The sequence below is a fragment of the Gossypium hirsutum genome, chromosome A07, assembly GCF_007990345.1.
Source record: "Gossypium hirsutum isolate 1008001.06 chromosome A07, Gossypium_hirsutum_v2.1, whole genome shotgun sequence".
In the NCBI taxonomy this organism is placed as follows: domain Eukaryota; kingdom Viridiplantae; phylum Streptophyta; class Magnoliopsida; order Malvales; family Malvaceae; genus Gossypium; species Gossypium hirsutum.
Genome location: NC_053430.1, coordinates 1,359,176 through 1,371,878, shown reverse-complemented (window position 1 = coordinate 1,371,878; position 12,703 = coordinate 1,359,176). Strand labels below are relative to the sequence as shown.

At 33.2% G+C, this 12,703-nt stretch overlaps 1 protein-coding gene across 1 annotated transcript; it reads left to right on the top strand.

The window, feature by feature from the left end:
* Positions 1-5,218: 5,218 nt before the first annotated feature.
* LOC121231948 (receptor-like serine/threonine-protein kinase ALE2) lies at positions 5,219-12,194 on the top strand. Its single transcript, XM_041117096.1, has 20 exons — positions 5,219-5,827; positions 6,472-6,579; positions 6,655-6,942; positions 7,035-7,085; positions 7,181-7,234; positions 7,338-7,394; positions 7,460-7,600; positions 7,687-7,833; positions 7,924-8,034; positions 8,114-8,194; positions 8,274-8,360; positions 8,442-8,795; positions 8,890-8,961; positions 9,070-9,162; positions 9,238-9,348; positions 9,427-9,798; positions 9,865-10,158; positions 10,228-10,617; positions 10,696-10,939; positions 11,029-12,194. The coding sequence occupies exons 1-20, from the start codon at positions 5,746-5,748 to the stop codon at positions 11,714-11,716; spliced, it is 3,825 nt and encodes a 1,274-aa protein (XP_040973030.1). The 5' UTR covers positions 5,219-5,745; the 3' UTR covers positions 11,717-12,194.
* The last annotated feature ends 509 nt before the right edge of the window (positions 12,195-12,703 follow it).

Here is a 12,703-nt window from a genome sequence, read left to right as displayed (position 1 = left end):
ATTAAATATTTCAATATTTTCAATAAAAAAATATTTGAATTATACGAATTTTTCTATAATAAATTATTACAGTTTTACCCTTTTATTTCACATAACTTTAAATTGCTCTTAAGTTTTCTTTTTTGGTTGGTTTAGATTGAAAATGTAAGCAAAGTAGAGGTTGTGGGTCATTTATAGGGTAAAAACACAGTAGAGACAAAACATATATGGTGATATATGTTCTGTTTTCTTTTATCTAAATTGGGCCACCAGAATCTAACTGAGTGGGTACTGCAAATTATGTTGTTGAATGATATATATATATATATAATGGTACTAAAATGCTTAAAGACAAATGAAAGATGGTGCTTTTCCACTTGATTTCACGTAGGTCAACAAGTGGGGATGAAAGAGGAAATGGGAATTTATAAGGGGGTGTTTGTCAACATCCACATGTTTGTTTATTGTCTTTGATTAGCTCACTGGATCTTTTTTGTGCATAATTCATAGACAATCTTTCTTGTGTATGACCCATATGCTATCTATTTTTTTTTCAATATTCGGTCAAATTTTGATTTTGGTCCCTCTACTATACTATACTTAAATTTGGGGTTAATTTTGTACTTTATTTTGACTTTTTGTTTGAGCTGAAACCCAATTTTCATCACGGGAACTCATCTATAACAAATGAGAAATTTTTGTTTAAACACCATTTCTCACCTGATTTTTTTCTTAATATATATTTGGTATCTGAGTTTGAATTTTTTAATGTGATAATTGTATTATTTTTTGGTCCAATGGATATTTGTATTTGAAAAGCATTATATATTTTGGTACTCATATGTAACGGTATTAACTTTTTAGTGTTTAATTTAAGTTTTAAGATTAACTTAATGAAAATTTCATCAAATTCAAGTACCAAATTACGTAAAAATAGAGATTAGTTAACAACATTAAATTATCCTATTTAGATTGACTAATGACATTATAAAAATAGAGGGATCAAATTATGTCAAATTAAAGTAGATGAACTAAATCTCAAAGTTGAATATAACATAATAAAGGGACCAAAACTATAATTTGACCAAAATATTCATATTTGATATTTATTTTACAAATTTTCATTATATAAACAAATTTTAAAAAAATAAATACATTTATATATCATGTGCATTTTAAAATTCTTATGATATAGCCCCCACATTAGAAAAATAAAATCAAAAGCAAAAATTTGGGGTCCAAAAGAATAGGGGCTTAGATAATTTAAGTGTTGTGTTCTTAGTTATTGACAAAAAAAAAATAAATGTAGTTTGAACAGGATATTTGTCATTTGGTGCTTTTGCTGTATTTGTTAAGAGAAAAAAATAACAAAAATATTATATAAATATAATGGACCAACCTTAGGCATAATAATTTTTATCTAAATTCAATAAGTATTTAAATTATTAAAATCATCACATTATTTTAATTTTATTTGCCAACTTTTGTAGTTTATTTTTGAAAAAAAATTAAACGATTCTAAACGGATTTAAACTCTATTATATACTTAGGTTCAGATATTAATTTTTGATACTTTTCAATAAAATATTTTATTTAATATTAAATCCGAAAAAATTCAAACCGATGATTAATTTTAAAAGAAAAAGAATAAATTTGATACAAATATATATAATTGTAATAAAAGATAATAGGAAAAAAAATTATCTTATAGGGCACATGCAAGGCCTACTTGCTCTTTTAAACTTTATAATTATTATAATACTTATAATTTTGTTGTTATTATTTACTTTTAAGCACCCTTTTTATAGAAAACTAAAAGCCTTTAACCTCTCATTAATCACCAAAACATATATATATATATATATAAAGAAGGACAGTAGAGGCTTATTCAATACAAATTCAATGGAGAATCAACCCTATTGGGTCCCCTTTTTCTAGTCACATGCACCATAGTTTCTTTTCTCTCTCTTTCATCAAATCCTCATTTGATCATCTTCTAGAATTATCACATCTTACAGAATAGAATGATAATAAGTTAAATGTTTATCAGAGAAATTTTAGAGTTTAAATTTTGTAAATAGGAAAAATTATTATAAAAAAAATCATTTTCTATTTAAAAATTTAACTCGATTCGTTTATAAATTTAATCAGAATTCGATATTAATTATTGAATACCGAAAAGTATTATGAGAAAAAAAGTGTTGTCCTTGGCTAGATACCAAGCAAAACTATCCACCCTTGTTTTAAGTTCCCCCATGGACTCTGTCTAGCTTTGATTGTGTGGTGGGGGCAATATAGAGTTGAGACCCCCATTATTAGCCATTAAATGTCTTTTAGTTTCTCCACTACGGTTTGGAAACTAGCTCGGTGGTCCATGTTTTAAACCCCATTATCTCTTTTATATATATATATATATATTATGATTTAACTTTCCAAAATTACTATTATTTTCTATTGGATTCATATTGACCTTTTCCCATAGTTAAGAATTTGATCAAATTAGTCCTTAGAAAAAGAAAAATATCTTGGTCAATTTATAGTTTCAATCCATATACTCTACTCAATTTGAAATTTTAGTATAATTTGATCCTCCTATTATAAATGTTATACCTTAATCTAAATCACAAACATTAAAAAAAAAAGTTCCATACCATGAGATTGAACTCAATTTTTTATGACAGATTGGTGAAAATAAATTATACTGATAATTGTAATTTCATTAAATGACATAAAATAAATTTTGAGTTTCTTAATAGACCGACTAATGAATTTTTTAATAGTGTTAATAATTTAAATTAAATAATAAAATTAAGGTTTAGTTAAATAAGCAGCTTTCAAACTATAATATTTTTTATCGAACTAGATACTCAAAATATATTTTTATAAATATTATAGATTCTTATTGTTATCTTAGTTAAAAAACCACTTCAATCAATAAAAATTCATTATCTATCGTTTTTAAATTTATATTATCATTTACACAAAATTAAAAAATATATTAAATTAAATAAAATTATTTTTTATTTTTATTCTCTCTCCACCTCACTTCTTTTTCTTTTTCTTCAAACCACCCATATTTTTTTTTTCTTTATTTTGTTTTTTCATGTTTTAAACCCATACTTAAGCAAAAAAAAATGTGGGGAAGAGAGTAGAAATGAAAGGAAAACAATGGGACAAACATGAAACAAAAAAGAAAAAACATGGGTGGTTTGAAAAAGAAAAAAAGGGGTAAGAGAGAATGAAAATAAAATAAAATAAATATAATTTAATGTATATTATAAAATTTATATAAATGATAAGATAAATTTTAAAATGACACGTGGCAAATTTTTATTGGTTAAAGTGGTTTTTCGATAGAGATAACAATAGGAGTCGATCTATAATGGTTATGAAATTATAGTTTAAGTGTATGACTCGACCAAAAAAAGTTTTAAGTATCTAACTCAAAAAAAAGGTATAGTTTGACGCCCATTTATTGAATTAGGCCTAAAATTAATAATATTAGCCTATGATATATTCATGATGAGTGAAAAAATATAAAAAAAATATTTATTAAAAAATTATAAGCTTTGACTTAAATGGTAAAATAAAACTTTTAAAATCTGTCTCACAGGTTCAAATTTTATCATGATCAAATTTTTATTGATTTATAAAATATATAAAAAAAATCCTCGAAATAATATAAATTATTTTATAAAATAAGGATATTTTAATCATTTTTAACTGAATTAGTAGCTAATTAACTCATGATACATAGATTAGGAGGACTAAATTATAGTGAATTAAAGTATAAAAACTAAAACCCAAGTTGAGTATATAATTAAGGGATGAAAATTATAATTTAACCTTGAGAAATTGTCCAAAACCATGGGTTAAGCCAGATTTAGGGTTTAGAATCCTTTTATTTCAGTGGCCACCTAAACTTATTTATGACCATTAAAAAAAAAACTGTCGGTGTATTAAAAAAGAAAGAGAAAGAAGGAAAGGGGAATTTTTCTCATCCCTGTTTTCTAGAGATGGCTTACATCATTCATTCATTCAAAGATATCAAACTTGAATGCCATGAAAACTACATGTTGTTGTAATAATGGTGGGTCCATTGTCTTATCTAATAGAATGATAGCCTTTAGATTTGTTTCAAAAGCTTCAAAGGTCCCTAATTAAGCAGTAACTATGCCAGTACTATTGAATAAGGTTGAGGTCTCGAGTTTTATCATTTGTAATTATATATTGTGGGATTTTTATATGATTTTTCGTTTGTTATGTATTGTATTAGTTGAATTTTATGACGTAGTTGATTAGATTATATGTTTGTAATTGTTGTGTGTTAGTGAAATTATGGTAAAAATATCATGTAGACTTTTATATTAAGAATCGAATTGTGTTTTATTTTCTTTACTTGAAGAATAAACAAATTAGTCTTCGTACATTAGATAAAAAAATAAACCGATCGTTTTATTAAAAATCTTATTAATTTTTATTATTAAAAATTGTCATTTTATATCAGCTCCACATGTAATTGACTGATTATTTCGTCAACCACAACAATTTTTAATAATAGAGATGAATGAAATTTTTAACAATAAAGATTAATTTACTATTTGATCTACTATACAAAGACTAATTTATTTATTGTTTAAATAAAAAGAACAAAACACAATTTAACTTTTATATGAAACTTATAAAAAAAATCATTGTTTTGTTTTAAAATTTTTAGCATGATAATAATATTGAGTTTTAATTAAATTCAAAAATAAACTCTTAAAAGAATGATAAATTGGCTCAATTTTTTTTATGTACAACACTTAAACTTGAAAGTTTATTTTAAAATATTAAATTTTTTATCACTAAAAAAAATTAGTTGAGGTGTCAAAATAGAAATTTGCCACATCCCAAAAGTCCATCACTTTCAAGTGAGTGTCATTATCTCCTACTGGTTAACAAGATTCAACTGAAAATCAGCAAGAAAAAAAAATTGGGGTTTTAAGCAAAAGCCAATCCCCCCCTATTAAACAATTTCTTAATGAAATTTCAATCCCAATGCAATTAAAAAGTTTGGTTCAAACCCCATTAAAAACCCAACTTTAAATCTTAAATCTCTCCATCACTAAACAGGCATTTACTATTATATTAAACTTAAATTTCTGTTCTTTTCCCCTTTTTTATTTTTTATTTTTGTTTTTCTCTCTCACATGCTTAACATCCACCAAACTGTCCAAATCTTTTCCTTTTTTATATAATATTTTTTTGGTTTCTCTTTCTTTAAAAAAAGGGTTGTATGTTACTTGGCACTGTGAACTCTGTGAGGTGTCTTTTTTTTGTTTTTCATTCAATTTCATATTTTTCATTTCTTTTTTATGTGTGTTCATCAAGCTTATGGTAGCAAAAAGAACAGTTCTTTCTTAACATGGGAAAATCATAAACTTTGTAAAGTTGAGAGCATTAACAAAAAAAAAAAAGATTGCTTTGCTTCTTTTTTTACCAAACCCCTATCTGGGTTTTCTCAGAAAACAACTAATCTTTGCTTGTTTTATACTGTTTGTGTGTCTGGGGGATTGGTAGAGGAGGGGGGTATTTGTTAATATTTCTTCCCTTTTCTCTTGCTTCAAGTAACCTGTATATTTCTTTAAAATAATACAGTTTCGTTTTCTTTATTACTTTCTTTGGTTTTTTTAATTTTCTTCTTCTTCTTCTTCTTCTTTTTCTTCATCATCATCATTGAGTGAGCTTGATTTAGAGAATTTGTGAGATTTGGTGCTTTATGGGATGGGGATGTTGATGCCACTGATTCTTCACCTTGCCAAACTCTGTATCATTGGCTTTGCTTTGCTTGTTCAAGGATATTTAGGTAAAATTTCTATCTTTTATTGCCAGTTCTTGCTCAAAGTTATTGAATTTCAACTGTGTTTTAATGAGTTTAGTTTAGTTCTTTTTTTGTTTGTTTGTTTGTTTTTAATTTATGCAAGTGATTAATCTTTTGATCACATTTAATGTTTTTGCAAATATTTTTTCTATTACTGTTCATCTTGTCAACTTCTTTGATGAATTTTGTTTGCAAGATTTTATTTAGGAACTGCTCTTTAAGAGTAACATTCATTTCCATTTAGATCCAATGAATTTGGATTCAACATCTTTTATGGATCTGCATATTCCATCATCTTATAGATTGAATTTGAAGCATTGCTAGGAATGTTCTTCATGGAGGTTTTATGTAAGAAATGTTCTATAGCATAATTAGCAGCTTAATGTTACTGTATGGTTGCCAATGTTGTGTGGAATTAAGTGTATTTTCGACATTATTCAGTTTAGAGATCATGGATGATAACCTATTTGATCTCATAATGACAATCCTCGATTATGATTGTTGATTGGTAAAATGCAATTTGGTGTTCACTTGAAGAGGATTTTCATAAATGACAAATGGATTCAAGTTGCGTGCTTTGTTTGAGTTTATGTAGAATATATGTCTTTTTTTTTTTCCGTTTGTTTTAGGGCACTATGCATCCCCATCTCCGGCAGAGTTTTCGAGTTTTCCCCCTACAGAAAGAATCCATGGTGAACAAAGAAGTTTTACAACGAGCACTCCGCCTCAGCCAAATGGTAACTTCCGTTTCTCGGTATCTAGTTTCCTTGTTATTGAGACTTTTCATTGAAGTTTCTTTCGTAACAATCCAGAGCCGGATTTACTTTCACCTCCTGCATTTCCACCACTTTTGTCTGCCCCGGTGCCTGAAATGACTGAAGGGAATGCACGCTCCTTGCCGCCAACGCCACATAATAACGCTCCACCACCATTCACTATTGAAGAACGTGTACCGTCCTTGGCACCGAGTACACCACTGGTGTTGCCTCTATCTTCTCCACCTCAGCCTGTTCAAATACACGCACCATCAAAGTCACCAATTGCTCCTCAGGGAAAGGAACCGGTTACTAAGTCTCTCGACTTGGTGCCAGATGCTCCAGGTACATGACTAAAAGCAATTCCCATTGTTTCTTCACGTAAATGTAAATCGGCATTGGCTCTAATCTTGCTCTTTTTGGGCTTCAATATGCAGCTCCTGTTGCTTTTCCGACCTTGCCTCGAATTTCACCAAATATTGACCCATGTATGCTTGCTAATCAAAGGAACGCGTCAAGTAATTTGGTAAATTTAAAGTTCATATGGTTCTAATTAAAAAAGTGCACTTCTTTTAATTTGCAGTTCCATCAATAACTCCGTCACAGAATTCTCCCAAAAATCCACCAGTCCATCAAAGTAAGCCTGATTTTTAGCACTCCTTAAATTAGTAGACTACACGTCCAGTTTGGTTGAAGTTGATATGGTTCTAATTGAAGAATGCACTTCTTTTAACTTGCAGTTCCATCAGTACCTCCGTTGCATAGTTCTCCTGAAAATTCACCATTCATCCATCAAAGTAAGCCACAAATTAGTAAACTACACCATCGAGTTTGGTTCTAATCGTTTTATTCTAATATGCAGCTCCAGTTGCACCGCAGTTCAGGAATAGTCCACAAAATTCCCCATCCATTAACTCCAGTAGTTCAAGTGCTTTCCCCCCAACCGACAACCAAAGAAATTCATCTAACAATACGCGTCCTGTTTTGGAGCCAAGTGCTCCAGGTATATAATCAGCAGTTTGATGTGTCATTTCATGATAGATATAAAACCGAGTTTGGTTCTAATGCTGCTGCTTTTAACTCTTGTAGCTCCAGTTGCACCAGGATTGAGGGATTCACCACAAAGCTCCCCACCAGTGCACTCCAGTATGCCACGTGCTTTGGCCCCAACCCCAAGTGCTAATCAAGAAAATTCATCAAATAGCAAGGCACCTATTAAGGCGCCAATTGCTCCAGGTACACACGTATTAGTTTAAATGTGCCATTTGTCGATAGGTTTACCACTATAATAAGTTCTAATGCTGTTGCTTGTACTCTATTTTATAGCTCCAGTTACAACACCTTGGAGAAATTCACCGCAAAATCAAACACCAATTCACTCCCAAGGGCCAACCTCTTTACCACCTCGTGCCCCAATTCTAGTGCCCCCCACTCCCGGTGCATAATTCGTGCCTTGATGCGTCCTTTTTTAGATAACTTTTATCCTTTTTTCTCATTCTATTTCCCTGAAACACAGTATCGGTTGCATCTCCACCAAGGAAAGTAGAAATGACACCACCACCTGTCCGCTCAATCGTGCCGCCGTCAATTTCACCGGGTAGACCAAGTTACTTTGTATTTTCTATGAAGTAATCAACGAGATTGCTAAGAGTTGCTAATCCTGTTATATAATGCAGTTTCAGTTGTATCGCCACCTGTCAAATCACCTCATAGTTCACCAACTGTCGACCGAAATGTAACGGGAAACCCCTCTCCATTACCAGGTTCAACGTTAATATCAGTTTCATAGATGTAATTTTTCTGTGTTTATGTATTCTCTCTTCTTAATCATTATTGTAATGCAGATCCTAATAGTTCTCCTGTTTCAAATCCACCCTCAAGCAATGATGGAACACCCGTTAAGTCACCTACAAAGGAGACACACAAGTCAGCGCCGCCTGTGAACCATGCCCCAAAAAACGGTTCTGATGATACTTTTGCAGGTTCTTCCCCAGCCGTGTCTCCTCCTGAACCAACAGCTAAGAGGCTGCCTAGTAATTCTCTTGTCCCATCCCTTGCTCCTTCAAATGAAGCACATAACCCTCCAGCATTGTCACCTTCGACCTCGTTTCATGAACATCAACATAAAAGAAATGAAAGAACCAGTCCTGCTCCAGCATCATCGGACCTGATTTCACCACCTCCTTTGAAACAACAAGGTGTAATATCGTATGCCCCAGACATGTCACTGTCATACTGACATTATATAGGCTTATGACATGCCATTCATGTTTCATCATAATATTAATGTAGGTCCGGTCATCTCTCCAGCGTTTCATCCTGGAAGAAAACAAAGACACTATGCTCCTCCACCATTTCATTCTGGTACCGATATAGCAAATGCTAAATTATTTATTTTTGAACAGAATCTAAGAAGTGGGCTAAATGGTCATTTTGACTTCTTAACATCTTTCCGCATCATTGATTTTTCAGCTCCCCCATCCCTCTCCTCCGTTCCTTCGCCAGTAACCGCTGTTTCTCCAGTTCCTTCACCATCTCCAGTCACAGCATCTAGGCAGACCAAAAGTAAGAATAAAATGTTACTTTGTTATATATATGTTTGTAATATACCCTCATTCAAGGTATGTTTCTTTTGCATAGTGCCTCGTATTTCCCCAAAAGTTTCTCCGTCTGTCTCTCCATCGAGGAGTCCCAAAGTGGCGCCACCACCAGCCCGAGTTATGTCATTTCCACCTCCGCCTCCTAATCAAGGTTAAAGACTAGGTTCTTTGTTCCACTTTCATTTGCAAAGATATTTTATGTTGTACTAATGTTTGATTGTATATGTAGATTGTTCGACAACTGTTTGCACGGATCCTTATACGAATACACCTCCTGGATCACCGTGTGGATGTGTCTTGCCAATGCAAGTTGGTTTACGCCTAAGTGTTGCGTTATATACTTTCTTCCCTTTGGTTTCCGAGTTAGCTGAAGAAATTGCCGTTGGTGTTTTTATGAAACAAAGTCAAGTTCGCATCATGGGTGCTAATGCTGCTAGTGAGCAACCGGAGAAGACGATTGTCCTTGTTGACTTGGTACCACTTGGCGAAAAATTTGATAACACGACAGCCTTTTTAACTTATCAGAGATTCTGGCATAAACAAGTTGCTATAAAAGCTTCATTATTTGGGGATTATGAAGTATTATATGTGCGCTATCTTGGTACGCAGATCTCCCCTCCCTTTATTTTTACTCTTTTGGCATGAAGTATTAATAGTGGATTTATAGGTTTGCCTCCTTCTCCGCCTTTGCCACCTGATGCCGGTATAATTGATGGCGAACCATTTTCGGGTAACAACAATAATGCAAGGGCTATAAAGCCCCTTGGTGTTGACGTGCATGGGAAACGGCGTAAGCATGCACTTAGTGGGGGTGTGATTGCAATAATCGTTATGTCTGTTTTAGTGGTTGTGGTGTTATGTTCTGCCGTTGCATGGGTTTTGCTTTTCAAACACGGGGATCAAGCTAGTCAACGAGGAACAAGTCCACAGCATCCGCAAACATCTCATGCCAAACCATCAGGTTATATTTATGAAAACAATAAGCATATTGTCTGATACATCAAAGTATTTATGGATGTTGAAATTTCAGGTTCTGCCGGGTCAATGGTTGGAAGTGGTCTAAGTTCCATATCGCTTTCATTTGGCTCGAGCATTGCAGCCTATACAGGATCTGCTAAGACCTTAACTGCAAGTGAAATAGAAAGAGCCACAGGCAATTTTGATGATTCAAGAATACTTGGGGAAGGTGGGTTTGGTCGTGTTTACCACGGTGTTCTTGAAGATGGAACTAACGTGGCAGTCAAGGTTCTGAAGAGAGATGATCAACAAGGCGGCAGGGAATTCTTGGCTGAGGTCGAGATGCTTAGCCGTCTTCACCACAGGAATTTGGTGAAGTTGATTGGAATATGCACAGAGGAGCGCAGCCGTTGCTTGGTTTATGAACTCATTCCAAATGGCAGTGTTGAATCGCACTTGCATGGTAGTTAAAACTGCGTGCTTTCCATGGATTTATTCTGGGGTTATAGTTATTCAGCATTGCCTTTTTGTTTGTTTTCAGGAGTTGATAAGGAATCTGCACCCCTTGACTGGGATGCCCGGATCAAGATAGCCCTCGGTGCTGCTCGTGGACTAGCTTATCTCCATGAAGATTCAAGCCCACGTGTCATACATCGGGATTTTAAGTCAAGCAACATTTTGTTGGAGCATGATTTCACGCCAAAAGTGTCTGACTTTGGTTTGGCTCGAACTGCTATGGATGAGGAAGGCAGGCATATATCGACCCGTGTCATGGGAACTTTTGGGTACGAAACTCTCTAAACTTTATGATTTGGCTTTATTAGATCCTTCCTATTGTAATTTGATATTTACTCTTGATGAATCATTGGTGCAGATATGTGGCTCCTGAGTATGCAATGACTGGCCATCTTCTTGTGAAAAGTGATGTTTACAGCTATGGTGTTGTCCTGCTCGAGCTTCTAACGGGGCGAAAGCCAGTAGATATGACACAGCCACCTGGTCAGGAGAATCTAGTTGCATGGGCACGTCCTCTTCTAGCAAGCAAAGAAGGATTAGAAACAATTATAGACCCGTCTCTAGGTTCCGATGTATCTTTCGAGAGTGTGGCCAAGGTAGCAGCAATTGCTTCCATGTGTGTTCAACCGGAGGTATCACACCGACCTTTCATGGGTGAGGTCGTACAGGCTTTAAAACTAGTATGTAATGAATGTGATGAAGCAAAAGTAGGCTCGAGAGGTACTAGTCAGGACGATATATCCATCGATATGGATGGTAAGGTTGGTACTGGCTCGGAACAGTTAAGCGATCCCTTGCAAAGCCATTATTCTATTCCCAACTATGTCTCGGGTCTTGATACCGAGAGAGGACTATCAGTGTCTGATTTGTTTAGTCCATCAGCAAGATTCGGGAGGCAATCATCTGAGTCGTTTAGGAGACACTGTACTTCGGGTCCATTGAGAACGGGGAGAGGCAATCGTTTCTGGCATAAAATGCAACAATTATCACGGGGCAGCATCAGTGAACATAGTGCTATGATCAAGTTCTGGTCAGATTCACATTAAAACCAATGTCACTTGCCCTTTGAGTTTTGAATGTCGAATGACAAACTGACGGCACCTGCTCCGCATGCCTGATGAAAAATGTTGTGCTGGTTTCGGAACTGGGAATTTAACATGGTAAACTCTTGTGCTGCGAGATTCTTAACCCGAAACCCTGAGTAGCTTTCGTTACGCAGCTGATCGATGAAGCATATAGAGCCAAAGTATTCTTTTATTTTTCGTGTTTTTTTTCTGATAGGGGGAAGAGTTTCATATGATCATCCTCACACTCCAAATTTGTACAGTTGGGGTTTGTGTTTTTCACAATAAGGAAATTAATTCCCCATTTTGAGGCTCAGAATCTTTCTGAAATCATCTTCTTTTTTTTTATATATATATTATTCTCAATACACCCTTTTTGTTTGTTTTTTGGATGTGAATTTTCACTCAAAGAAAATGTATAGCACATTTTTTGTATTATGAAATGGGATTTCGTTTTTTCTCCAATGAATTTTTATCTTAATTTTAATACAAATAATATATGTCCGAATAACTAGAGATGGGATAAACGATATGATCGGATTTAGTTAAGATTTGGACTAGAATAAATTTAATTAGTGTCAACATAAGGAGACTTGAAATATATTCGAAGATAATTTGCACATGATTTACATAATGTGGAAATAAACTTGAGACCTCAAAGTTTGAGCTTCAACTTTTGCCAACCGGGCAAGTAAAGATGCTCATGTGCTGAGTCGGGTTCAAATCAGATTTATGTATAAGATTAGTACATTTTACTTTTCTTAATCTTTATTCAATGCAAAATATGAGACTAAAATTAATTGAATCTATCCATATTTATAAATGACTAATTCGTTCGTATTATTTTTTAAAATTTATTTTTTGAAAATTTGTAAAAATAAATTGTTCCAGGAGGCTATTAAAATTTTAAATTTAAACCATTGTATTATTATATATATAATTTTATGCAATATAAATAAAAATATAAAA